This window comes from Mus caroli, unplaced genomic scaffold (genome assembly GCF_978045245.1).
Source record: "Mus caroli unplaced genomic scaffold, Mus_caroli_1 scaffold_6, whole genome shotgun sequence".
NCBI lineage: Eukaryota > Metazoa > Chordata > Mammalia > Rodentia > Muridae > Mus > Mus caroli.
In genome coordinates, this window is record NW_028227261.1 from 128,881,653 (window position 1) to 128,908,230 (window position 26,578).

Consider the following 26,578-nt stretch of genomic DNA (forward strand, 5'->3'; position numbering starts at 1 on the left):
CTTAAGTGGACTACATCAGCAAAACCTGTATTCCCAAGAAACCTTAAGGTTCTTTAATGGAGTCTGGGAATGAAGATTTTAACCTGACATTTGTATGAGACATAGCTTAGCCCATATTAGGGCACTAATTGTGTGTTGATATTTAGCAGGAAAATCAGTTACTATAATTTTTATTTACATTTCATTAAAAAAACTCTAGTGTTCATTAGGTATCTAAGGATCTTTGTGTGACATAACACATGATCAGTGTACTGCAGGGACCAAGGTAGTCTTATATATTACTATTTTAGTCTGTTTATTTTTAAGTTATAAACAAGTATGTGTATTTGCACAGTACAATTTGAAGTTTTCATCTATGGACAAATTGAAGAAACAAGCTATTCACGAAACTATCCCCTTACCCCTATTGTTTTTGTGAAAAGAATTGAAGATATGATAAAGTTGAAGTATATAGCACATTAGAGAAGCTATACTCATTATACATATCCCACATTGTTTATGCTGTGATATATAACTTTCTTTCCTCACCTCCCATCTCTGGTAATAACTGTCCATTTCTATGATAATTTGTTTTTAAATTTACAAATAGAAAACATCATATAGTATATGTCTCTGCTTAGCTTTTTGCACTCAATATAATGCCTTTGGATTATACATATGGACATGTATATGTGCATATATAAACAAATATCACATAATTTTCAAATCATGCGGTTGCCCCTTTTCACTCTATTGTATTCTTTTTGATTGTCCGGAATGCATTCCTTTCCTTTAATCTCTGATCAAAGCGCCTACTTTGGAAAGATGCCTGTGCTTGAAGTGTGCTTTACGTCCCAGAGTAGGGAAGCTCACTGTTTTAGGATTTTATTGCTATGATGAAGACTACGACCAAAATCAATCTGGGGAAGAAAGGGTCTATTTCATCTAACAGTTCTAGGTAACAGTCAATCACTGAAGGAAGATAGGCAGGAGCCTGAGGGAGGAAATTGAAGCAGATCCCATAGAAGAGTGATGGCTTGTTTTCTGGTTGCTCTCAGCATTCTTACCTTCCAAGCTCCCATAGTACATTCCACCCATCTCTGAGCACTCAACAGCTTTTAAATCTCAAAACAATGTGTGGAGGATCTGATAGTAAAGGTGTTTCAGATTTGTTACAGTGAAATGCATTTCTAGTACCAATTTTTGTTTTAGTTAATGTTTCTACCGCTGTGGTTAAAAACAGAAAACAAAAAACAAAAACCTGAATAAACACAAAAAAATAAACAAAACCATCCAAACAAACAAACAAAAGCTGCTACTAAAAGAAAGTTGGAGAAGAAAATGTTGTTTACCTTAGATTACAGTTCCACACCATAGTTCCTCATGAGGGACTTTAGAAGAGGAACTCATGAGAAGAACCTAGATAGGGAACTGATATCATGGGAAGTTCCACTTTCTTGCTTGACCGCCCTTTCATGGCTTCCTCGGCCTGATTTCTTCCAGCATCCAGGACTGCCACCCCAGTGATGGCACTGCTCACAGTGACCTGTTTCTCCCACACCAATCACCAATCAAGAAGTGTACCATAGCCTTGCCCATGAGCAGATCTGGAGAGGACATATTCTTAATTGTGTTTTCCTCTTTCAAAATGATTGTAGCTTTTCTTAGGCTAATATAAAACTAGACGACGGCACTCTCATAAATTTTCCTTCTAAGGTCTTAAAAGAATAAAGTACCCCAATCATTCCCGAAATATCATGCTAATGTTCATGTTGAGACACTAAACTACATGTGCAAATTCATACAAATCAACTGGAAATATTTATTGCACTAATCTCTCACCTGTGACTCAATTGAATTTTAGCTCCCAAAGACAAAGATGCTCGGAAACTGAATGATTGCTCCTAATTCTTGTCTCCTACAGCCCAGTAAATAATAATAACCCACAATCAGGTATGACTTAGCCTCAACACATTTCCCTTCAGTTCATAGACATATGGAATACATTTACCTTGTTCATGAGGCTCAAGATGGATCAACAAGGCAAGTAGACAATAGGGAAGGGACAAAAAAATCCCACTGTTGAGAGATTCCAATTCTAAGTGATGAAAGTAAACTGGGACTTTAGAAGCTATTAGAATTCAGAAACACCTCCCATTGCCACCAGTGTTATCAAGATATGGACCAAGTGAGGTGATCTCTTGTCTATACAGTTCAAAATAGGCTTCAAAATAGAGTGCATAATTAAAATTCATTATTTCTCTCATTCTTCCTCTTCACCTGTTTTTGTGCTATTAGGGCCAGAAATCTTAGTCACATATTTGCTTAATATAAAGGTTAAACCAACATTTCTGTGTAATGAGGATGGTTTCTGTTGTTTGGTTTCCATGTTCATTATATTAGGGCCTGAAGTTTAGAGTATCACATGCTAATCATGAGGCAAGTCTACAAGTGAAGAGTGGACCTCTGGAATCCACTTTTCTGGATTCCACTTACTTGGGTGTAGCCATGCCAGTTACCTGTGTGACTTTGGTGTGGAGGTTTAAATATGAATTCCTCCATAGACATATATTTGAATACTTACAGAGTGCCATTAGAGCTGTGTCCTTATGGTGTAGGTGTGGCATTGTAGGAGGAGGTGTATCAGCAGGAGTGCATTTTTTTGGACTTTCAAATGCCGAAACCAAGTCCAGTGGTTCTCTCATTTCCTACTGCCTGTCAATCTAGTTGTAGAACTCAACTATGTCTTCAACATCATGCCAGCCTGTGCACTGCCATGCTTCCTGCCATGGCTGTAATGGATTAAACCTCTGAACAGTAAGCCAGCCCTATTAAATGTTCTCCTTTATAAGAGTTGTCATGCTCCTAGTATCTCTTCACATCAATAGAAACACTAGTTAAGACACTTGAATAAGCTCCTGGATTTCTGAGTATGTGGGAATAACATTGTCACATAGAACTGTTTACAGGACTGAATGAGGGTATAGACCATAGACCGACTTTTTCTCTTTCTCTCACTCTACACCTTCCTCCCTGCTTCCCTTTCTCTTTCTGTCTCCTTCTTACTGAAACACGCATGGACATACAACATAAAACTGCCTTATGTTATAGTTATTGTTTAATTACATGCTGCTGTTATTGTTGTGAGGTTCAAACTCTCAGGCCCTAGCTCATCTTCCCTGCCTCCTGCATGTCCTCCATTGTACTTCCCATGTCTCTGATCCACTAAAGTCAGATGATGTTTTAGTCCCAGACTCTTATTATCCTCCCTCTTGTCTGTGAGCATGCTGCACTGTGGGTTGCCTTTTAGCATTCACTGGGCACAGTGTATTTTCTATTAAGCCCCTGCCAGGGAAAATGGAGCACTGCTACATTTGTGTCCCCAGACAAACATTTTGTACAAAGTTCTTCATTATTCTTCCTTTTCTTTTTCCTCTAGATATGAACCTTTCAAGGGCGAGGAGATTGTCTTAGTAAAGTCTGGTATTCATAGCACCTAGTCACTCTTGGTTACATAGAAGGCATTTAGAAGAACGGTATGTTGAATTAATGTGGGCTAGTAGACCCAGTCTAGTAATTGTAAAGCCATAAAATTCTATTTAAAGTGCAGCCACAGGAATTGACTCCATGACCCCTTCTGGCTGCAAATCTAATGTATTGCTGTAAATGGCATAAAGTAATTGTCATTATTTGTTCAAAAGTCATTGTCCTTTAATCACATCTACTGATTTGAACCAAGGGGCATGTGTCCATTAACAGAATAAAGTTTTGAAGATACCAGCAATGGTAATAGCAGCATCATTTAATGTCCTCTAAAGTTTTCTTCTTTCAAGTTAGGTTTCCATTTCTATTTCTCTGTTCTTTTAATTTGAATATAATGCAGCACTGTGATTAATGATTTTCTGTCTCTTTGATCAACTAATTGAGCATGAATTGAAAAAAATATGTAAAAGTAATATTTTGCCTTTGGTAATTTTCACTCAAATGTACTATAGTGTCCTATATAAATATTCATTTATATTACTCAAGTAAACACATCTATATAGAAAAGTAATATATTGTGAGTCATCAAAATTTGGATCCATGAGGTATCAAGGAGGGTAAAGGTTTTTTGTTATGAATGTAAAGACCTGATTTTGAGCCTCTGAAACTGCATAGTGGAAGCAAAGAACCAGGTCACATAAATTGTTCACAGATCTCCATACACAGTCTATAGTACACACTCACACATGCACATACACACATATTCATGCAGATATACACATTCACATACAGTAAATCAGTCTAAAAACAAATATATTTACATTAAAGAAATGTTAAAATTGATGCTGGAGAGATGGCTCAGTATTTAAGAGTACTGAGTGGTTCTCCAAAGACTTAGGTTCAATTCCCAGCATCAATTTGGCCTCTCACAACCGTCTGTAACTCCAATTTCAGGATATCTGGACACAGTATACACTTTTGGCCTCAGTGGGTGACATGCAAACAAGCAGTAGGCAGATAGACGTCCAGGCAAAATACCCATACACATAAAAGAAAAAAAGAGTAAAAGAAAATGAAAAAAATTAATCAAATTTAAAATATCTCACAAATGCAAACATGTCCTCTCTCTGATTACCAATAATTTAACTGCCTAGACACAACTATTAAAATTGCCTTTGGGATGGTTTCCAGTTATCTATTGAGATTTGAATGAGTTCATGTTAGTTATTTACTGAAACTCTTTCTATCACATGGTGCTTTGAGAATCTGAGTTCCTTAGACTGAGATTCAAGCCCAACAAGGTGCTGAAAGAACCTAGTGGGGAGCCGGGCATGGTGGCACATGTCTTTAATCCCAGCACTCAGGAGGCAGAGGCAGGCGGATTTCTGAGTTCGAGGCCAGCCTGGTCTACAAAGTGAGCTCCAGGACAGCCAAGGCTATACAGAGAAACCCTGTCTCAAAAAAAAAAAAAAAAAAAAAAAAAAAAAAAAAAAACCTAGTGGGGAAGCCCCCACTTGTATCCTTGAGTCAGGGTGCACCCAAAGAATCACAAGAGACGTTCTTGATGCAAACACATGAGGTAGTTTAATGACTGAGCAGAGCTCAGGCTGACATGTATCTCACACAGGAGATAGCGGTTGTCACGCTCGAAAGCTAGGGTTTTTTATAGAAAAGGGACTGGGGCTGGAGGAGGAATTGTCTCGGTTTCACATGATTGGTTCATTTAAACATCAGCAGACTGTACGTGCAGATTGGGGTAACAGCAGAGCTTCTGCTTAACATTTAACCCATGTCAAAAGGGCAGAAGATAGGGAGGCACCCAGCTAGTCTGGTCTGGTTAACATTCTCTTTATCTTTATGGCCAAGCAGCCTCAGGAATGTCTTAACGATGGGCCTGCCCGGGCATGTCCTGGCCTGTTCTGCTATGTTCTCAGCCCCAGGTTTCAAAGCTCACAAACAACTCTTTGGGCTATTTGACATAAATTACATGAATCACAGGTCTCAAGTTTTGTTTTCTTTCAGTGCAATCCTCTGTAAGGTCTGTTTCCTGTCATGGCACCAACTACAGATATAGTCATTTTTTTTTTCTTGTCCTCTAATATGGATTATTTGTTTCTGACTTGTGGTCTTTGTGTCTGCCTTGCATCTTAGAAGGTCTAAAGTGTAAGGTCTGGATATGACCTTAAATTCAAACATGAGACTAGTGTTTCTGGGCTTCACCCTCCTCTTTATTAATATCTCTTGTGTCAGGAATTACAAATGATACATTGCAAGTTTCATGAAAATAAATGCTGATTTGTGGTTTTACCTGAAATATAGTTCAGCATAAGAAATTCCACCAAGTGTAGCACTTTATTCTTCTTTTGGAATTTGAGGTATTGACAATATTGAAAGTTGGCACCTAAGTAGAATAATGTGTAAAGTGATTCTCAGGAAGCAGAGTGCAATTGAATTTACAATTAAGAAACAGGCTTTGTGATGTCAGGGTTGTATGTGTCCTGTGACATGGGCATTCAACCTGTGCTCCTCAGCATCTCCCAATGTTTTTGATTAAGTTACTTATTTACCTTGCATCCTGTTTGCAGCTTCTCCTCCTTCCTGTCCTCCCAGACCTTCCATCTCATCTATCTCTTTTCTCCTTTTCCTAGAGAAGGGGAGGCTCCCAGTACCCAGGCAGGGACTGGATCATATTCAAGGTGAAAGTGAGGAAAGCAAACCTTTCAAAAAGTCCTGCTTAGAGCTCATTGCCCACAGTGCTGTGGGATAGCATAGCATGGCTCCATTTTTCTGCTACATTTAATAAAAACAAAACTAAACAAAAAAAAAAAGTAGGTAAGATTTTATTTTTATAAACAGTCAGTACATTTCTTTCTCTTTTTTGCCATTTTTTTCATATTTATTTTAATTTGACCTGGGGAAACTTAATTTATAGAAGCAAAATATGGGTATAACAAGATTATTGAACTTTAAAGATAACTTATTTCCTTGATTTTAAGATTAATATTTTAGAATCAAAATTATGGTACAAAATTAATAACATCTCATTTGGTTCATAGAGTAACATCAGAATGATTCCCTGTACCCCACATTTATCTTTTATTTCTTTTTCTTTTTTATATTTTATTAGATACTTTTTTCATTTACATTTCAAATGCTACCCCCAAAGCCCCCTATACCCTCTGCCCCCCCGCCCTGCTCCCCAACCCACCCACTCCAGCTTCCTGGCCCTAGCATTCCCTTATACTGGGACATATAATCTTTGCAAGACCCAGGGCCTCTCCTCCCATTGATGTCCGACTAGGCCATCCTCTGCTACATATGCAGCTAGAGACACAGTTCTGGGGGGTACTGGTTAGTTCACATTGTTGTTCCTCCTATAGAGTTGCAGACACCTTTAGTTCCTTAGATACTTTCTCTAGCTCCTTCATTAGGGGCTCTGTGTTCCATCCAATAGATGACTATGAGCATCCACTTCTGTATTTGCCAGGCACTGGCATAGCCTCAAAAAAGAGAGCTATATCAGGATCCTGTCAGCAAAATCTTGCTGGCATATGCAATAGTGTCTGGGTTTGGTGGCTGATTATGGGATGGATCCCCGGGTGGGGCAGTGTCTGGATGGTCCATCCTTTCGTCTTAGCTCCAAACTTTGTCTCTGTAACTCCTTCCATGGGTATTTTGTTGCCCATTCTAAGAAGGAGTGAAGTATCCACACTGTAGTCTTCTTACTTCTTGAGTTTCATGTGTTTTCCAAATTGTATCTTGGATATTCTCGTCTAATATCCGTTTATGCTTTCATTTTCTTAATATGCTTTAAAATGTGTTTTAATCAAGACTAAAATGCATACCTTAGGAAAGGGAGTACTAAAATTGACAGAAATTTGCATTATCTTTATCTCAAGTATACATAACTGAACACTTTATATAACGCCCTACTAAAATTAGAGAAAATTATTTAAATATACTAATTTCAGTGAAGCAAATTTTAAAGCTTTATGAAATGTGATGTTGGAACAACAGTTCTCTGTGTGTGCTATGTATGTATTTATGTGTATGTGTACATGTGCATAAGTGTGCATGCAAGGCATATAGCAAAGAGCCCTAAATGGCCTCTATGGATAAGCAACTTATTGATTCTATCATCAAAACATGTTTTAGGTAGGATGTAAGCCTTTGTAGTCAGATTTAAGGAGGCCTGATCTTTTCATCATTTAATTTGCATTCTCTAAGATAAAGATGTTTGTTCTGATAAATTGGTTACACACACAACAGTTATCCCAGTGCTGACTGAAGAGTGGGAAGCTGGAGCAGGAGAGTCACATTTGAAGCTGCTCTTAGCTACTCTGACAGTCTCTAAACTTTAAAAAAGATTGCTTCTTGCTCTCTAGCGTGACTCTAGGGAGTCAACTTCCCATCTTTTAATTAATGGTAATCTTATTCATAATAAAATGAAAATTCAAGAAATTGTGATAACTGTTCTCTTTACTTATATGAACCATGCATGTCGGCTTACAAATAGCAACTCGAAAATGAAAGACATTTATGCAGGTCACCTAGCCTTTTGACCTTAATTTTTCTAAGCACTCATACAACTGAAACATTTAGACAATTGAGTAAATTTATTTTACTTTATACTTTTTCCTGTAGGCACAATTTCTAATACAACATAAAATGCCTACTAAAAGCATATTGTGTATAAAATGCATGTATTTGATTATCAAGGTTAAGTGACTCCATTAGCGTTTTAGAGAATCCACTCTTTACACGTTATATAAATACCAATCACTGGTGGTATTTTGTATGTCTTTTGATAGCATTTGTCTAAGAACTAAAATGAAAACTATTTATTAGCATGAGATGATACTGTATGGAAAAGCTATTATAAGGTGAGGTGCACGATGTTTGGCCGCCTGGTCATTTAATAGCATGTGTAGCACACTCCACACACCTAACTAATTGCTTCTTTATCTTCAACAGCTTTAGAATGTGATAACTCACGTATCTGATAGCACCGTGGAGTAGTTCAGCACTCATCTCTGCTTTCCATGCTATGTTCTCTACACTGTAAGTATACATTCACTTCTTCTAAGCAGCTTGGTGGTATGGAAACACATTCAGTTTGCACATTGTTTAGGAAAAATTATAAGTTAGTTAAAGTATAATAAGTTTAGATGATCTGATCTGATCTGAGGATATTGTTTATAGTATTAGTCTTAATACTATTTCAACATTACAACATGAAGTAATTGCTATGGTACAGTAATATACTGACATTCAATCATATGTGAAATCTTTAAGTTTCTATGGTCTTTAAGTACCTTTGCATTCCTAGAAAAACATAAGTATTATATTTAGAAACAGTTGTGCTAAATTCTGAAAATTTCTTGAAATGTCTTTGATAGATGTTATTTGCAATGGACTTTTATGGTCAAGTCAGCTGCTTTTTTCCTATTTTTTTTTCCTCTATAGCTATCTATTGAAAATGTGTTTAGTAATATTCACCTGGTCAAAATTGGAAATATAGTTTCTATGTGAATATTAGTTTTAAACTGCTATAAACTTTCTAAGATCACAAATGGAACTACCATACATTAAAAATAATTCATAAGCTGGACAGTGGTGGCTCATGCCTTTAATCCCAGCACTCGGGAGGCAGAGGGAGGTGGATCTCTAAGATCAAGGCAAGCATCATATACAGAGTGAGTTCTAGGATGGCCAAAGCTGCACAGAGAAACTATATCTTGAAAAAAATTAAATTATGTACAAACATTACATGACCCAATAATTCCATTCCTATGTATTTACCCAAGTGAAGAGAAAACCCATTTTACTTGAAATGTGTGTAACTATTTATACTAACTTAATATTTATTCATCAAAATGTGGAAATAAGAAAAATGTAGTTGGTTGCAGTAACACATAGCTGTAACTCAAGAGACCAAGGCAAGAGAAATTGTCTGAGAGTAGTGTGGAAGGGTTTAAAGCCAGTTTGAATATATAGTTCTACTCAGTCACATAGAAAAAAAAAAAAACCAAAAAGCCAAATACTATATTTAACTGTTGTTGAAGAACAAATTGGAGTATTAGTACCACAGTACTCAACTATAGAAAGGATCAATTGGTTTCATGAAGATATGAATCTTAGTCTTTTCTATTCAATATTGAGGAATGAGTTCAAGGCCTGTGCCTGCTAAGCAAGGACTCTGCCATTTAGCTATACACCTAAGCCCCCAAGTATACATCCCAAAACCATTTGGCAATGGAAGAAAGAAGCCCTAAATGTCTAAGTATTGTGTGATACCAAGTATCTAAATCCTGGAAAAGGTACAACTGAAAGAGGAAGAAGTAAAACCATTGTTGTGTGGGACAGATGCATAAGATAACTGGCTACAAATACATTTCTGATTGCATCAGGAAATATGGGGATGACAACACTGTTTTGCATGGTACCAATTGCTGGGCAAATTGAATCAAAATGCAAAGAACTCTTAAAGTTCAACATTTGTATCTCACAGGTAGTGGGGAAACTGACAACTTTTTGTAATTAATTAAGAAGTAAGACATAATTGAGTGTAGCAGAGAGAAGGTATCAGTTTTATATTTTGAAAAGATAGTACTTTGTCAAATCAAATCTGAGGAGAATAAGACTAAGTGCCTAAGGAATAAAAGATATATTGTACTTCTATTGGACATTTTTCCCTCAATGAAGTATAGGTAAGCAGCTCTGAAACCAGTTTTATCTATATAGCGTAACCTATATGAGTAAATGAACTACTGGTAGAAGGACCAAAATTTTCATAAGAGAAGAAGCTATTCACAGAAAGAAATGGCTGCTTTGAAATATGCATGTAAGAACAACTAATGACCTAAGAGGCTATCAATTTTAAAAAGAACCAGGAGGAATATAAAGAAGTATTTGGGTATAGGGAAGCAAGGGGCGTGTAGCCATGAGTACCTATGGCTATCTGTCATAACACTAGCTGTATTTGTGGAATGTTCCTGGAAGCCATGACACTGTGTGGTGACAGTTGCTCTCCATGTCTGAGCTTCAACTGTAAAACCTACCTCAACCTCCAGGAAGTGATAGCTGACTGTTAACCAGGACAAGAAACATGCAATGCAATTCTGAAACATTGCAGTGCCAAAAAGCATGAACATAAGAAAAGGAGAAGAAAAGGGGGAAGGATAAGAAAGAATTCACTGGGACCTAACAGAGCAAAAGCCAACCAGTGAAACTGAGTGTAGTGGCTATTCCTGGTTGTCAACTTGACTATATTTGGAATGAACTACAATCCAGAATTGGCTCACCAGTGACCCTTATCTGGAGGCTTGGAGATCCTTATCTGGATCTTGGTATGGAGATCTTGAGCCATAGTGGCTATGGATTCCAGAAGATTAAATCTCCGAGTTTAAGGAGATTTAATCTGGGCTACACCTTTCATCTGGGATTAAAGGTGTGGTGGAACACACCTTTAATCTGGGCTACACCTTCTGCTGGAGACAATATAAGGACATTGGAAGAAGGGAGTCTAGCTCTTGCTCCTTCGCCTGCTGGCCGTGTGAGACTGAGTAACTGCTAGATCCTTGAACTTCCATTCACAGCTGCGACTGAACCATTGTTGGGAATTGGGCTGCCGACTGTAAGTCATCAATAAATTCTTTTACTATATAGAGACTATCCATAAGTTCTGTGACTCTAGAGAACCCTGACTAATACAGAATTTGGTACCAGGAGTGGTTCTAGAGTAACAGAAGTACAAGGATGAATCTTTTAAAATATTGGAATTGGCTTGTTGAGCCACCAGCACTTTCAACTACTGAAACCTCTCCAGATTCTCTCCCTCCTGGGAGCTCAGAGAATTTTGAAGACCCATGGTTGAAACTATATTTCAAACTTAAAGAAGCTAATGCCCTTGATTTTCTTAATGAATTAGGTGATTCAGTGCACAAAGCTTTCTACAAGATGGGGAAAAAATCAGAAAATGATTTTACTGGCTGGCTGCTCTTAGTATCTGGGGAAAAAATGATGAATGAAAGGAAGGAGTTGTGTGATAAAATCGAAAGGCTCCAGACACAAGTAAACGATCTAAAAGTTGCTAAGTGTGTCCTTGAAGAGAATCTTCTCTCTTGCAGCAATAGAGCAGGCTGAGTTTATTGACATGGGACCTCTGAGTAGAGATTCTAGGTTTAATATGGAAGCTCGCATGGTTAAAAAAGGTGTCAAAAGTTTGTTTGAATGGTTGGCTGAGGTGTTTATCAAAAGATGGCCTACTGGAAATGACTTGGAGATGCCTGATATTCCATGGCTTAGTGTTGATGAAGGGATTTTAAGACTTAGGGAAATTGCAATGCTAGAGTGGATATATTGTGTAAAGCCTAATTGTCCACAATGGGAAGGTCCAGAAGATATGCCCTTCACCAGCTCTATAAGACGCAAATTGGTGAGAGGGCACCAGCACATTTGAAGGGTTTTGTTCTTTCCCTTTTCCTTGTGCCAGATCTTAGCATTGGAGATGCTTCTGCTCAATTAGATGAATTAAATTCACTGGGTTTAGTTGGATTCCGAAGTTAACAAGAGCCAGGTGGCAGCATTGAATCGTCAGAGACAAGGTGATCCTAGTTATTATAATGGACAGCGTAGGCAAAAGAATGTTTATAATGACAGACCCAGTAACGGTCAGCACAGGAGAGGTGAAATTTATAATGGCATGACTCGCTTGGACCTTTGGTACTGGCTAGTCAATCATGGTGTTTCCAGGAATGAAATACATAAGAAGCCTACTGCATATTTGTTTGATCTGTATAAGCAAAAAAATTCTCAAACAAATGAAAGAAAGGCTACAGTAGTTCGTGGTAAACAGCAATCTCGGCCAGTGAATCAATTTCCAGACTTGAGCCAGTTTGCAGATCCGGAACCCCTTGAATGAAGGGGTGGCCAGGTTCCCCTGAGGAAGGATCCTGATAAGACACCCAAAGGTTTTGCTGTTACCCTTTCTCCAGTTCTTCCCCAGAGGGACCTACGGCCTTTTACAAGGGTAACTGTACACTGGGGAAAAGGAAATAATCAGACTTTTCGGGGTCTGCTGGATACTGGTTCTGAGTTGACACTGATCCCAGGAGATCCCAAGAAACATTGTGGCCCTCCAGTTAAAGTAGGGGCCTATGGAGGGCAGGTGATTAATGGAGTTTTGACTGATGTCTGACTCACAGTAGGTCCAGTAGGTCCCCGGACACATCCTGTGGTGATTTCCCCAGTTCCAGAATGTATAATTGGGATAGATATACTCAGAAACTGGCAGAATTCTCATATTGGTTCTCTGAACTGTAGAGTGAGGGCTATTATGGTTGGAAAGGCCAAATGGAAGCCTTTAGAGTTGCCTCTGCCAAAGAAAATAGTGAATCAAAAACAGTATCGTATTCCTGGAGGCATTGCAGAAATTACTGCCACTATCAAGGACTTGAAAGATGCAGGTGTGGTGGTTCCCACCACATCTCCGTTTAACTCTCCTATCTGGCCAGTGCAGAAAACAGATGGATCATGGAGAATGACAGTTGATTATCGAAAACTAAATCAGGTAGTAACTCCAATTGCAGCTGCTGTACCAGATGTAGTTTCGTTACTTGAGCAAATTAACACATCTCCTAGCACCTGGTATGCGGCTATTGATCTGGCAAATGCCTTCTTCTCAGTACCTGTCCATAAGGACCACCAGAAGCAATTTGCTTTCAGTTGGCAAGGCCAACAGTATACCTTCACAGTTTTGCCTCAAGGATATATTAACTCTCCTGCCCTGTGTCATAATTTAGTTAGAAGGGATCTTGATCGTTTGGATCTTCCACAAAATATCACATTGGTGCACTATATTGATGACATTATGCTGATTGGACCAAGTGAGCAGGAAGTAGCAACCACTTTGGACTCATTGGTAACACATATGCGTATCAGAGGATGGGAAATAAATCCAACCAAAATTCAAGGACCATCTACCTCAGTCAAATTCTTAGGAGTCCAGTGGTGTGGGGCATGCAGAGATATTCCTTCTAAGGTGAAAGATAAGTTATTGCACCTGGCCCCTCCTACAACCAAGAAAGAAGCACAACGTTTAGTGGGGCTATTTGGATTCTGGAGACAACACATCCCTCACTTGGGTGTGTTACTTAGGCCTATTTATCAAGTGACTCGGAAAGCCGCTAGCTTTGTGTGGGGCCTGGAACAGGAGAAGGCCCTTCAACAGGTCCAGGCTGCTGTGCAGGCTGCTCTACCACTTGGACCATATGACCCAGCAGACCCGATGGTACTTGAGGTGTCTGTGGCTGATAGAGATGCTGTTTGGAGCCTCTGGCAGGCCCCTGTAGGTGAATCACAGAAAAGACCTTTGGGATTTTGGAGCAAAGCTCTACCATCATCTGCAGACAACTATTCTCCCTTTGAAAAACAGCTCTTGGCCTGCTATTGGGCCTTAGTGGAAACTGAACGTTTGACAATAGGACACCAAGTTACTATGCGACCTGAATTACCCATCATGAGCTGGGTACTATCAGACCCTGCAAGTCATAAAGTGGGACGCGCACAGCAGCAGTCTATTATCAAATGGAAGTGGTATATACGTGATCGGGCCAGAGCAGGTCCTGAAGGCACAAGCAAGTTACATGAAGAAGTTGCTCAAATGCCTATGGTTTCTACTCCTGTTACAATGCCATCTGCTGCCAAGCATGCGCATGCGCCTATAGCCTCATGGGGTGTTCCCTATGATCAACTGACCGAAGAGGAAAAGACTAGGGCCTGGTTTACTGATGGCTCTGCACGTTATGCAGGCACCACCCAGAAGTGGACAGCTGCAGCATTACAACCCCTTTCTGGGACAACTCTGAAAGACACAGGTGAAGGGAAATCTTCACAGTGGGCAGAACTTCGGGCAGTACACATGGTATTACAGTTTGTTTGCAAGAAGAAATGGCCAGATGTACGATTATTCACTGACTCATGGGCTGTAGCCAATGGATTGGCTGGATGGTCAGGGACTTGGAAAGATCACAATTGGAAAATTGGTGAAAAAGACATCTGGGGAAGAAGTATGTGGATAGATCTCTCCAAATGGGCAAAGGATGTGAAGATATTTGTGTCCCATGTAAATGCTCACCAAAAGGTGACTTCAGCCGAGGAGGAGTTCAATAATCAAGTGGATAAGATGACCCGTTCTGTGGACAGTCAGCCTCTCTCCCCAGCCATCCCTGTCATTGCTCAATGGGCACATGAACAAAGTGGCCATGGTGGTCGAGATGGAGGTTATGCTTGGGCTCAGCAACACGGGCTTCCACTCACCAAGGCTGACCTGGCTACAGCTGCTGCTGATTGCCAGATCTGCCAACAGCAGAAACCAACACTGAGCCCCAGATATGGCACCATTCCTCAAGGTGACCAGCCAGCAACCTGGTGGCAGGTTGACTACATTGGACCACTTCCTTCGTGGAAAGGACAGCGTTTTGTTCTTACTGGAGTAGATACTTATTCTGGTTATGGATTTGCCTTTCCTGCACGTAAGGCCTCTGCTAAAACCACCATTCATGGGCTGACAGAATGCCTTATCTATCGTCATGGTATTCCACACAGTATTGCTTCTGACCAAGGAACTCATTTCACAGCCAGAGAAGTACGACAGTGGGCCCACGATCATGGAATTCACTGGTCTTACCACGTTCCTCATCATCCTGAAGCAGCTGGCCTGATAGAAAGATGGAATGGCCTTTTGAAGACACAGTTACAGCGCCAATTAGGTGGTAACAGCTTGGAAGGCTGGGGTAGAGTTCTTCAGAAGGCAGTATATGCTTTGAATCAGCGCTCCATATATGGTACAGTTTCACCCATAGCCAGGATTCATGGGTCCAGGAATCAAGGGGTGGAAAAGGGAATAGTTCCACTTACTATCACTCCTAGTGACCCTCTAGGAAAATTTTTGCTTCCTGTCCCCATAACTCTAGGTTCTGCTGGCCTAGAAGTTTTGGCTCCAGAGAGGGGAGTGCTCCTACCAGGAGCTACAACAAACATTCCATTGAACTGGAAGCTCAGACTTCCCCCTGGTCATTTTGGGCTTCTAATGCCCTTAAACCAACAGGCTAAAAAAGGAATAACCGTGTTAGGAGGAGTGATAGATCCAGATTACCATGGGGAAATTGGATTACCTCTTCACAATGGAGGTAAGCAAGATTATGTCTGGAGTGTAGGAGATCCCTTAGGGCGTCTCCTAGTACTACCATGTCCTGTGATTAAAGTCAATGGGAAACTACAACAGCCTAATCCAAGCAGGATGACAAAGGACGCAGACCCATCAGGAATGAAGGTATGGGTCAATCCTCCAGGAAAAGAGCCAAGACCTGCTGAGGTACTGGCCGAAGGTGAAGGAAATACAGAATGGGTAGTAGAGGAAGGTAGTTATAAATACCAATTAAGGCCACGTAACCAGTTGCAGAAACGAGGATTATAAAGTAATATGAATGCCCCATTGTAAATTTACAAATGCGTTTGCGATTGTACGAGGGATAGTTATATCATGTTAGGCGTATTCACAACCTTGTTATTGTTTCATGTAAACATGGGATATTATTTGTGTCAAGTTGACAAGGGGTGGATTGTAGTGGCTATTCTTGGTTGTCAACTTGACTATATTTGGAATGAACTACAATCCAGGATTGGAAGGCTCACCAGTGACCCTTATCTGGAGGCTTGGAGATCCTTATCTGGATCTTGGTATGGAGATCTTGAGACATAGTGGCTATGGATTCCAGAAGATTAAATCTCCGAGTTTAAGGAGATTTAATCTGGGCTACACCTTTCATCTGGGATTAAAGGTGTGGTGGAACACACCTTTAATCTGGGCTACACCTTCTGCTGGAGACAATATAAGGACATTGGAAGAAGGGAGTCTAGCTCTTGCTCCTTCGCCTGCTGGCCGTGTGAGACTGAGTAACTGCTAGATCCTTGAACTTCCATTCACAGCTGCGACTGAACCATTGTTGGGAATTGGGCTGCCGACTGTAAGTCATCAATAAATTCTTTTACTATATAGAGACTATCCATAAGTTCTGTGACTCTAGAGAACCCTGACTAATACACTGAGCTTTCGTTACTAACGTTCAACTGCAAGCTGCTACAAATAAATAACGGGAGACTAGAGTTTGGCTGAGAAAACACAGCCCCGGAATCCACACTCATAATTCTGTGTACATTTAAATAATAGTAAAGACAAATATTCTTTGAATATAATTTGCAATTATTGTATGCTGATACCTCATCTATTCTCCTGGAAAGGAAGCTTAATTCTGTTCCTGAGTGTAGTTCAACTTGACAACCCTTTTGTAGAGAACAGAATGTGGAAGCAAGTGTTAGAGAGCCTAGCAGGCACCACCTTCATGGTGCTATCGACATTAACATCTCTAATGGTAAACACTGTTGATAATTTCTACCCTGGTGATGAGGTAAGGGCATCACCCTTCTGTGATACCCTCTCTCAAAGCTCATATACTGAGTTTTCTCCTAACAACAAGTTAGGGAAACTTAAATTAAAAGGAATAAGTATAAAATGACTCACACAATCATGTGAATGTTCTAGGGTAATGATGGGAAGAATTGAACACCACAGTTGAAGATCACAACAAATAAACAGTATGACTTATTTCAATGACATATTCTGAGTTAGGGTCTGAAGGAAAGAAATGAGTAAGAGAGATACAGCTGACAAAATCTGTAAGAAGCCTGTGCCTTGCTTAATGTTCTTGTCTTAATTGAGTTTTGCAAACTGCGCTACACCATGTTAATTAAGGGAGAAACCAGAAAGTGGAACAGATAGTACTCTATACATCTTTATCTGCATTGGGGTTTCTGTTTGTTTGTTTGTTTGTTTGTTTGTTTGTTGTTGTTGTTGTTGTTTTCCGAGACAGGCTTTCTCTGTGTAGCCCTGGCTGTCCTGGCTGTCCTGGAACTCACTTTGTATTCCAGGCTGGCCTCGAACTCAGAAATCCGCCTGCCTCTGCCTTCCAAGTGCTGGGATTAAAGGCATGTGCCACCACCTCCTGCATTGGGGGTTCTATTCCTGTGTGACTATGAACAAAAGCAACTTGGGGAAGATAGGGTTTATTCGGTCTTACAGTTTCATTTCATAGGACATCACTGAATAAAGTCAGTACAGGAATTCAAACAGGACAGGAACCTGGATGCAGGCACTGATGCAGAGGCCTTTAAGGAGTGCTGGTATTGGCTTGCTCATCCTGGCTTGCTCAGCCTGCTTTGTTATAAAACCTAAGAACAGTAGCCCAGAGTTAGGACCACCCACAATAGGCTTAGTCCTCTTATACCAATCACTAACTAAAAAAAAAAATCTTCACAGACTTGCTCGTAGGGTGAGAGCATTTTCTCAATTTAAGTTTCTGCTTCCAAAATGACTAGAACAGAATTAATATGCCAATATAAATATATTTTAAAAATCCAAACATAAGAAAGCACTGAAAAAGGAGTAAAGGCATATGAATACACATCATCTGAAGATTAGCTAGGTAGATGCATGTATTTGGGTAATGGAAATAAAGGCAGTGCTTCTTAGAAATGCCAAGTCTAGAGTCAAAAGCACAGTGTGGAGATTAGAGTTCATTGTAGTCTATCATGTATATGCAAAAGTCATCTTAAGAAGAGGGTTATTAATTATACTGATTAACCAATAGATGTTATATGTTTGCATTGGACTATTACATTGGGCTTGATAAATACATAAAATTATTATGTGCTAATAAAAATAATATTTTTAAATGTTTGAGATAGGAATGTAAGTGACCCTGTTTGATCACTATCCACTAGATAACTGGTTATATGCCATGTTAACTAAGGTATAACACTAATATCCCATAATTTCATTTAATTAAAATTAAAATGGCAGTTCTACTATTAGGAAGGTCATTTTACATGAAATATAAGCTTTCTACTTTTTGTAGAAATATTTTGACATTTTTCCTGTGTTTACTGAAGTTTCTTTATTATCTTCCATACAGACTTCCTTTTGGCTTACAATATATTATTAAAGTTACTCACATATGTTTAGATTTTAGCAACACACTCTCCAAGCCATCTATCTAAATGTCAGATTTTATTTCTCTATAGTCCACTCGGCTCTGTTTTCTTTGACACTATCATCCTTCTGGACAAACAAGCACAACTTGGAAATCAGTATGATTGTCTTTCAATTTCATGACAACATAAGCAATAAAGGAGAAGATACATCCTATGGGGAAATTTTTCTATATCTTCAAAAGCTAGCAGGTAAAAGGGGACTTATAGAAATTCAATCTGGTCAGCCTATATTCAAATTTCCCTTAATACATACCAAATACAAAGGATACTGGGAAAATGATGTCCTCAAATCGACCACTAACTTAGGGCTCTCAGTAATTTCGTTTTTCCTCAGTAAGTCCCTGTTTTAATAGTAAGACCTATTTCACTTTTTTCAGCACTTTGTTTTCGTTTCATTAAAAGTTTACCCTAAAGTCTTTTGTACCATACTTCTTGACTCTGCTGTCTGGTAGATAAGACCCACTTAAAATAGTTGTCTTCAATTCCTTTTTTTATTTTTTTTTATTACGTATTTTCCTCAATTACATTTCCAATGCTATCCCAAAGGTCCAACATACCCTCCCCCCTACTTCCCTACCCACCCATTCCGATTTTTTGGCCCTGGTGTTCCCATGTATTGGGGCATATAAAGTTTGCATGTCCAGTGGGCCTCTTTTTCTAGTGATGGTCGACTAGGCCATCTTTTCATACATATGCAGCAAGAGTCAAGAGCTCCGGGGTACTGGTTAGTTCATAATGTTGTTGCACCTACAGGGTTGCAGATATCTTTAGCTCCTTGGATACTTTCTCTAGCTCCTTCATTGGGGGCCCTGTGATCCATCCAATAGCTGACTGTGAGCATCCAATTCTTTGTTTGCTAGGCCCCGGCCTAGTCTCACAAGAGACAGCTATATCAGGGTCCTTTCAGCAAACACTTGCTAGTGTATGCAATGGTGTCAGCATTTGGAGGCTAATTATGGGATGGATCCCTGGATATGGCAGTCTCTAGATGGTCCATCCTTTCATCACAGCTCCAAACTTTGTCTCTGTAACTCCTTCCATGGGTGATTGTTTCCAATTCTAAGAAGGGGCAAAGTGTCCACACTTTGGTCTTCGTTCTTCTTCAGTTTCATGTGTTTTACAAATTGTCTCTTATATCTCGGGTATACTAAGTTTCTGGGCTAATATTCACTTATTAGTGAGTACATATCATTTGAGTTCTTTTGTGATTTAGATGGCTTGGAGAGTGTGTTGTTAAAATCTAAACATATGTGAGTAACTTTAATAATTACTATATTGTAAGCCAAAAAGGAAGTCTATATGGAAGATCATAAAGAAACTACAGTCTTCTCCCAGAAGTAACAAGTATCAATAGACTAGGACTAGGAATGTTTGTCCAACTTCCTTCTTCATACTGATTTCATCTTGCCTGGTCTTGCACAGGGTGTTTACTATTTGGTTTAAGCTGTTACAATCACTCTGAGCTCATATGTTCATATACCCTGCCCTATCCAGAAGATAATGTTTTCTTGTAATCATCTAACATATTTCTCTGCATCTTGTATTTTTTTCTGCCATGATTTCATAATGATTGCTGTGTCTTGGCAGGGCAGTATAGTATACATATGTTTCTTTTGGTGCTGAGCATTCTGTCGTTTCTTACTTTTTTCATGTTGGCAAGTTGTGATGCTCTGTGTCAATCACTGTATACTTGTAAACAGATACTTCTCAGATCAGAGTTCAAAAATGTGTACATCTACAGATAAAAGTCAAAGTCATTAGGATTAGGTTCAATACTATGTCCACTTAGCAAAATAATAGAAGCAGTTTCTCTCCTAGGCCTTATGGCACATCTAGTCATAACTTTTTGGACCAAAAATGATGTTTGCTATGGGTTTGCTTTTGCAGCGTAGTTCAGGACTTATATCTAAATTGGAAAGTGATGGGTTACTCTTCTGATATTCATGACACTATTTCACTGGTGAGAATGGCTTCCATTATTGTGTCTCTCAGGCTTCATAGCTCAGTACCATTGATAATTACTTTTGTCCTCTGGTAGGGTGCTTAGTACTATGTAGAACTATCAAAGCTAGCCAGTGGCAATGAAGTTTTCAGATCCATATCTTTTTATTTTAGCCATGTACTTTGACTCAAATATTTTTGGCAATAGATCTTCCTGCCAAGTTCTGTGGGATATCAGAGAGTAATGGCAATAGCCTGGATATTTGTAGAACCTGATGAAGCAATGATTCAAAAAGAAGTGACCCATTCCCGAATCTTAGTTTTGTTTGTTTGTCTCTGGCATCTAATGGTGGAATATTTGCTTTGCTATAGGAGTAGATAGATAGATAGATAGATAGATAGATAGATAGATAGATAGATAGATAGGTGTGTGTGTGTTTGTGTGTGTGTATATCTGTATAATACCAATTTAAAAAGAGGCCATGAATTTGTGGGTGAGCAAGGGAGTTCATGAAAGGAGTGGAGGGGAGAAAGGGAACAGGGATATTGTGTAATTATACTACAATTTCAAAATAATGAACTTTATATTATATTATATATGATATTTTTGCATGCATTTTAAGAATCTTCTAACATAGGTTTTCATATATTATATATATTCAGAAGTTCTTTTACCCTGCACAGATTTTTCTAGACAAAAAAAAAAAAAAAAAACACAAATGCTGGCTGGCTTGATTATGGGGACAAAAGATCACGTATTTACTAAGGGTAACAATGTAAATTATTGTACTTAGTATAAAAATCTGAGAATGTTCCTCAAAATTCTAAAAGTACATCTATCATATGATCGAGCTATATCATTCTTGGTTATTACACAAAAGACTGCATATCTTACCCTAGAGAAATCTGCTTGTTCCTGCTTTTTGGTGGTCTACTCACATCAGCCAGGAAATGGGAATAGCTTTGATATTCATCAATTAATGAATGGATATTGAAAATATGGTATATTTGTGTGGCTGAATATTATTCAGCTACTACAAAAAATAAAATTGTGAAAACTGTAAGGAAGTTGATGTAGGAGGATATAATCATTCCGAGCAAAGTAACCCCAGCCAGAAAACACAAATGGTCTGTGTTCCCTCATCTGTAGGTGTTAATATTGGATCTTCAGATATATGTGTTTTATTTAGAATACACATAAAATCAGGAAATTAGCAAGGAGCCATAAGGAGGTGACTTCAAGGAGGAGAGGTAAAACACACTGTAGTAATGGATTAAAGGGGAATGATGGAAGGAGAAGGTGTAAACTTTGGTTTGGGCACAGAGTGCAGGATAGAAAAGGGAATATAGGACGGAATAAAGAACAGCATTTTTCGTAATTTCTTTCTATCACTTTTTAAAAGTCTTCATTTTCCTTGTTTTTTATAATGAGTGTTTGAAATCACTGTAATTTATACACCAAAGATTACAGGATATTAATTTAAATGTATAACTTTAATGTCATTAAGCTACCTCCCTCAAAACAAACAAACAAACAAACAAACAAAAACCCCCAAAAGAAACTTTGCATCGTGTACTTTACATGCCTTAATTTGGAATTCTGCTTTCAAAGGCAAGCACAATGCTGCTCTAGGATAGACCAAGCTATACTTGTGCTCAGAGCCTACACTGAAGACAGGACTTATTATACAACCTGAGGTAATAAAGTGAGACCATGTGCTGTCTTCAGCAGGAAATGAGAGGTGCTAGGCAGGCAAGAAGAGTTTTAGGAACATGACGGTCTACACCTCACAGTAGCTTCTTTGCTGTGATATGAGATCTTTTTCTCTAAATCTTTAAGACCATCTGCTAACCTTACAAATGTTGTATGTGCATGTTCAGGGAAAAAGTGAAAAGAAAGTTTAAGAGATACATTCTATATTCAGAGTTATACAACAAGAGGGAAAAGAATATTTATGTTCCAAAAGCCAGGTTGGAAATTTGGAAATAAATTTTCAGGGTACAGTCAAACACCCTAAATACTGAGTCATAACATGCCTGCAATTCTCAAAAATATTGTAGGACATTCGAATAGTCATAGAATATGTGATGTTTGAATAGAATTCTTGAATGAAAAAGTCAAAATGTATATTCACATTTCCTTTGTTACAACAAAAACCTTTAGGGAGTTATTAAAACCACAATCGAAATATGTTTCACTCAGAATCCAACCACATCAGAATTTATATAGTGATTTGCCCATGTTTTCCTTCTTCTATTCCATGATTATAATTAAATATTAACCACAGAATTCTCAGTTGCCAATATTGCCAACTTTCAATCTTAAGCAAAAATATAAAGCAGTTTCTTTTTCCTATTTATGAATGGAGGTAATAATATGCACATGGATTATCAGAGAAAATAGAACTGCTATCCAGGCCCTGGAGGATGAGTGACCTGCAGTGATGGCCTTGGGGATATGGATTCTATAGACTCCCTTTGTAAATACATGGTTCCTGAGCTAGGAATGCCATTGATTGATGAACTCTCAGAAGTGTGTTCTTTGGATCAACTGACTTTTTGAAGTTTGTTTTGTTCCTATCTGGTTGACTTGCAAATGTGTGTTCACTGAGGTGTACTGCCATCCATCCTTGACACGCGTGAGAAATCCATTCTGACAGCTTGCAGAACTGTCATTGATTAAGCAATCACTTTTAAAACTACTGCAGGTGACTATTTGCTATCATAGCTCAAAAAAAAAAAAAAAAAAAAAAAAAAAGATTGTCCCCTGGAAACATGGGGACATTCTGTTCTTGGGCTATTAGAAATAAACATATGAGAACATATGAGGACAAAAGTAAGGGACAATGAGGAAGAGTACCAAGCAGCAATCTCCACCAGGAAAAGCTGGAAGTAATAGAGATAGGTGCTCGATTAAATCATCTGATGGGAAATACTGTGGCAGGTATCAAACAGTGAGGTGAATGGGGGAAGTTACCCCCCACTGATAACACTATGGATAAGATAAAAAGGTAAAAAACACAATGAATATGCATAAGTCAAGTTGCACAAAATATCTTATGTTCTACTTTAGTGTAGGTAGGAAATGATACTTTTTTGAGATAAGGTCTAACTGTGCAGCCCAGTGTGGCCTTCATTTTAAGATCTTCCCTTCTTAGCCACCCCAAAACCTGGGATTATCATGTCCTTTGGTGTAATCATAAATATCATTATCTATCTTCTTAGTTCATAGGGCAGATTTTCTCTAAAAACATACACTACTGGGGTATTTGATGGGATTTGTTCTATGCTAATATTTTTTGTTTTGGACTGTCTCTTTCTCTATTACCAAGTTTATTGTTTGTCTATTCTAAAATGATCCAAAGTCCTTTCCTGTCTGTCATCTTCTTGTTCCCTTGTTCACTGACGTTTCAGTTTGCACCTCTCCTTTCTCCTTCTCTTTCTCCTTCTTCTCCTTCTGCTTCTCCTTCTGTTCCTTCTTCTCCTCTTCTTCCTCCTCCTTCTTCCTGTATTTTTAAGTAGAATTCTCTTACTGCAGTGTTGGCTTTCTTTCTGCACTTCCGACCTCTGCTGCTCTATAATACAGTGGTTGTGTTCTTCTCTTCTTCTCACTGTATTTTCCAAAGACTGCTCTTCCTTTTCTCCTTGAGATATATTCCAGTGAAATAATGAGCCTGGTTTAGCTCACATTATGCGATGTGCCCGGTTCTATCCCTCTTGGAAAACTAATTGCTGCACTACCAACAGATGACTCACTTCAATGTCACCCTTGAGAGGGAGCTTGAATTTGAAGATTAGACAAAATAATAAATGATTCCCATATCTCCCATTTACTGGCTGACTTGACATTTCCTGCCTAATTCACACTTTACAAGAACCCTGTTTTAAAAGATAGCTGTGACATAGTGAAATTATATAGAAAATATATAGCACACCCTTCATACATAGGAGAAACCATAAGAGAAAAAGATAAATCTTGTTTGTGTTATTTCTTTTTTTGTTTCACTAGGGGACTTATGAGACTTAATTCCAAACATTCTTTGTCACTACCTGGCTCTTAGATTTAAGTCAGGTTAATTAATTATTCTCATTTAAAATGATAATATCCCAAACTGAAAGACATCAGTAAAACAACAAATAATAATTAAGCCAGCAAACAATGTCAACCTGCATGCTAGGCATGTACTGCAAGTTGTAACTGGGATTAAGCTTCGAAAACACATAACTTAGATGCAATCTTCTCACTAGTTATGTGATTCAAGAATAAGCAGCTTGGGAAGGGAAGAGCGAGAAGTGAAGTTCCCTTAGCCAGCACCTCCATGTCCTGAGCTCTGAACTGGTCTCTGACACAGTTTTCATTTCCTGTTCACTGTAAATGATACTTGGCTATTACTGGAGTTAGGCTCCCTCAAGACTAAATTTGTTTCCAGAAGCTGCTATTAAACTTCCTCAGAGTGTTAGAGGATTACATCCTGCTTGCACTTACTTGAGATTACATTTCTTTCTTTCCTATATAAACAATTTACAATTTTGTAGTTGTATACCATCAAAGTTCATATTTGCCACAAAAACGAGCGAGAGAGATGCCTCGTGGATACTTGCTGCTCTTCCAGAGCATCTGGGTTCAGTTTCCTGTGTCCACTTGGCAGCTCACAACATGGCTAACATTAAGAAGCAAAGTAATGCATTACTCCAAGTGATCCTAAGCCTCCAATGCAGTAGGCAAAATATTGAGTGAAAATTTCAAAATTTACAGTTAAGAATCAGTAATGGCCACAAATAGAACACAGACATGTACATAAATACAGAGAAAACCATCACCAAAATGTATGAGAATGTCAGAAAAACCAACACACAAAACAACATTTAGAAATCTAAACAGACACAAGTAGAGGGAAAAAGTCATCCTATGTCATAGTCAGTATGCCAAAAATGCAAAGCAAAAAATATTAAGAGCCATCAAGGGGCCAGGTGTAATAGCTCACACCATTAATCCTAGTACCTGGGAGGCAGAGCCAGCCAGTTCTCTGCTTTTAAAGCCAACCTAGTCTTTAGAGTGAGTTCCAGAATAGCCACTAACAAACAGAGAAACCATGTCCAGAAAAATATTTTTTAAAGGAAAAGTCATTTTTCCAACAATGGCAAATGCATTATAGTGTTAGCTCTATCATTAACAACACATAAAACAAGAGAAGAGTTAGCTGGTCAACACATTTCAAGCCCTAAAAGCATGCCAACCAAAATTACTGTTTCTAAGAAAACTAGAGTGTATTTCAAGACAAGCACAAACTAAGGCAGTGCATGATCATCAAAGTAGCTGTATACTTCGTGGAGGAGAAAGACATTCCCAATCCCAAGAACAGGAGGGTTCATAAGAGTATGAAATGAATAAAGGAGATGCAGAAAAGAGTCCATCACCCCTATCTTAGAAGGCCACCCCCCTAAACCTACAGGGCAGTAAGATGCTGAATCTTTGCTCTCCACTTAAATCTGAGTCAAATAAGAGACATATCTTTGGATGATTCTGTAAAAGTGTTTCCTGGAAAGAATAACTAAAAGGAGTGAAAGTCTTTCCCAAGAGTGGGTAACAGCTTTCAGAAATAGTTCAGATAGTAAAAGGTCCAGGGGATGGGAGGAGGACTTACTGCTTTAATGCATATTTGCCTTTCCCCTTTGCTGGTGTGTACTTGTTCTGTTCCTCTATTGCAGTGGTTCTCAACCTGTGAGTCCCAACCCCTTTGAGGTAGCATATCAGATATCATATATATATTTGCATTTTTATTCATCACAGTATCAATATTACAGTTATGAAGGAGCAATGAGATAATTTATAGTTGGGGATCAGCTAAGAACCATTGTTCTAGCGAATCCTAACTAACTAACTAATAATTAAAAAAATACATAGCTACTAATCCAATTAACCAAGAAAGTGACAATTATTGGATTATTGGAGATAGATAGATATATGATAGGTAGATAGATAGATAGATAGATAGATAGATAGATAGGAAGATAGATAATAAATATATCCAATATTTACATTTATATTCATAACAGTATCAAA

At 38.6% G+C, this 26,578-nt stretch overlaps 1 protein-coding gene across 2 annotated transcripts in view; it reads left to right on the top strand.

Moving 5' to 3' along the window:
- Positions 1-26,578, top strand: part of Fut9 (fucosyltransferase 9) — a 173,633-nt gene that overhangs the window by 67,552 nt on the left and 79,503 nt on the right. For both annotated transcript variants that reach the window (XM_085839450.1, XM_021161307.3), the window contains exon 2: positions 8,437-8,523. In XM_085839450.1, coding sequence (XP_085695576.1) covers positions 8,510-8,523 — 14 coding nt within the window. In that variant the 5' untranslated portion in view covers positions 8,437-8,509. The remainder of the gene's footprint in view (positions 1-8,436; positions 8,524-26,578) is intronic.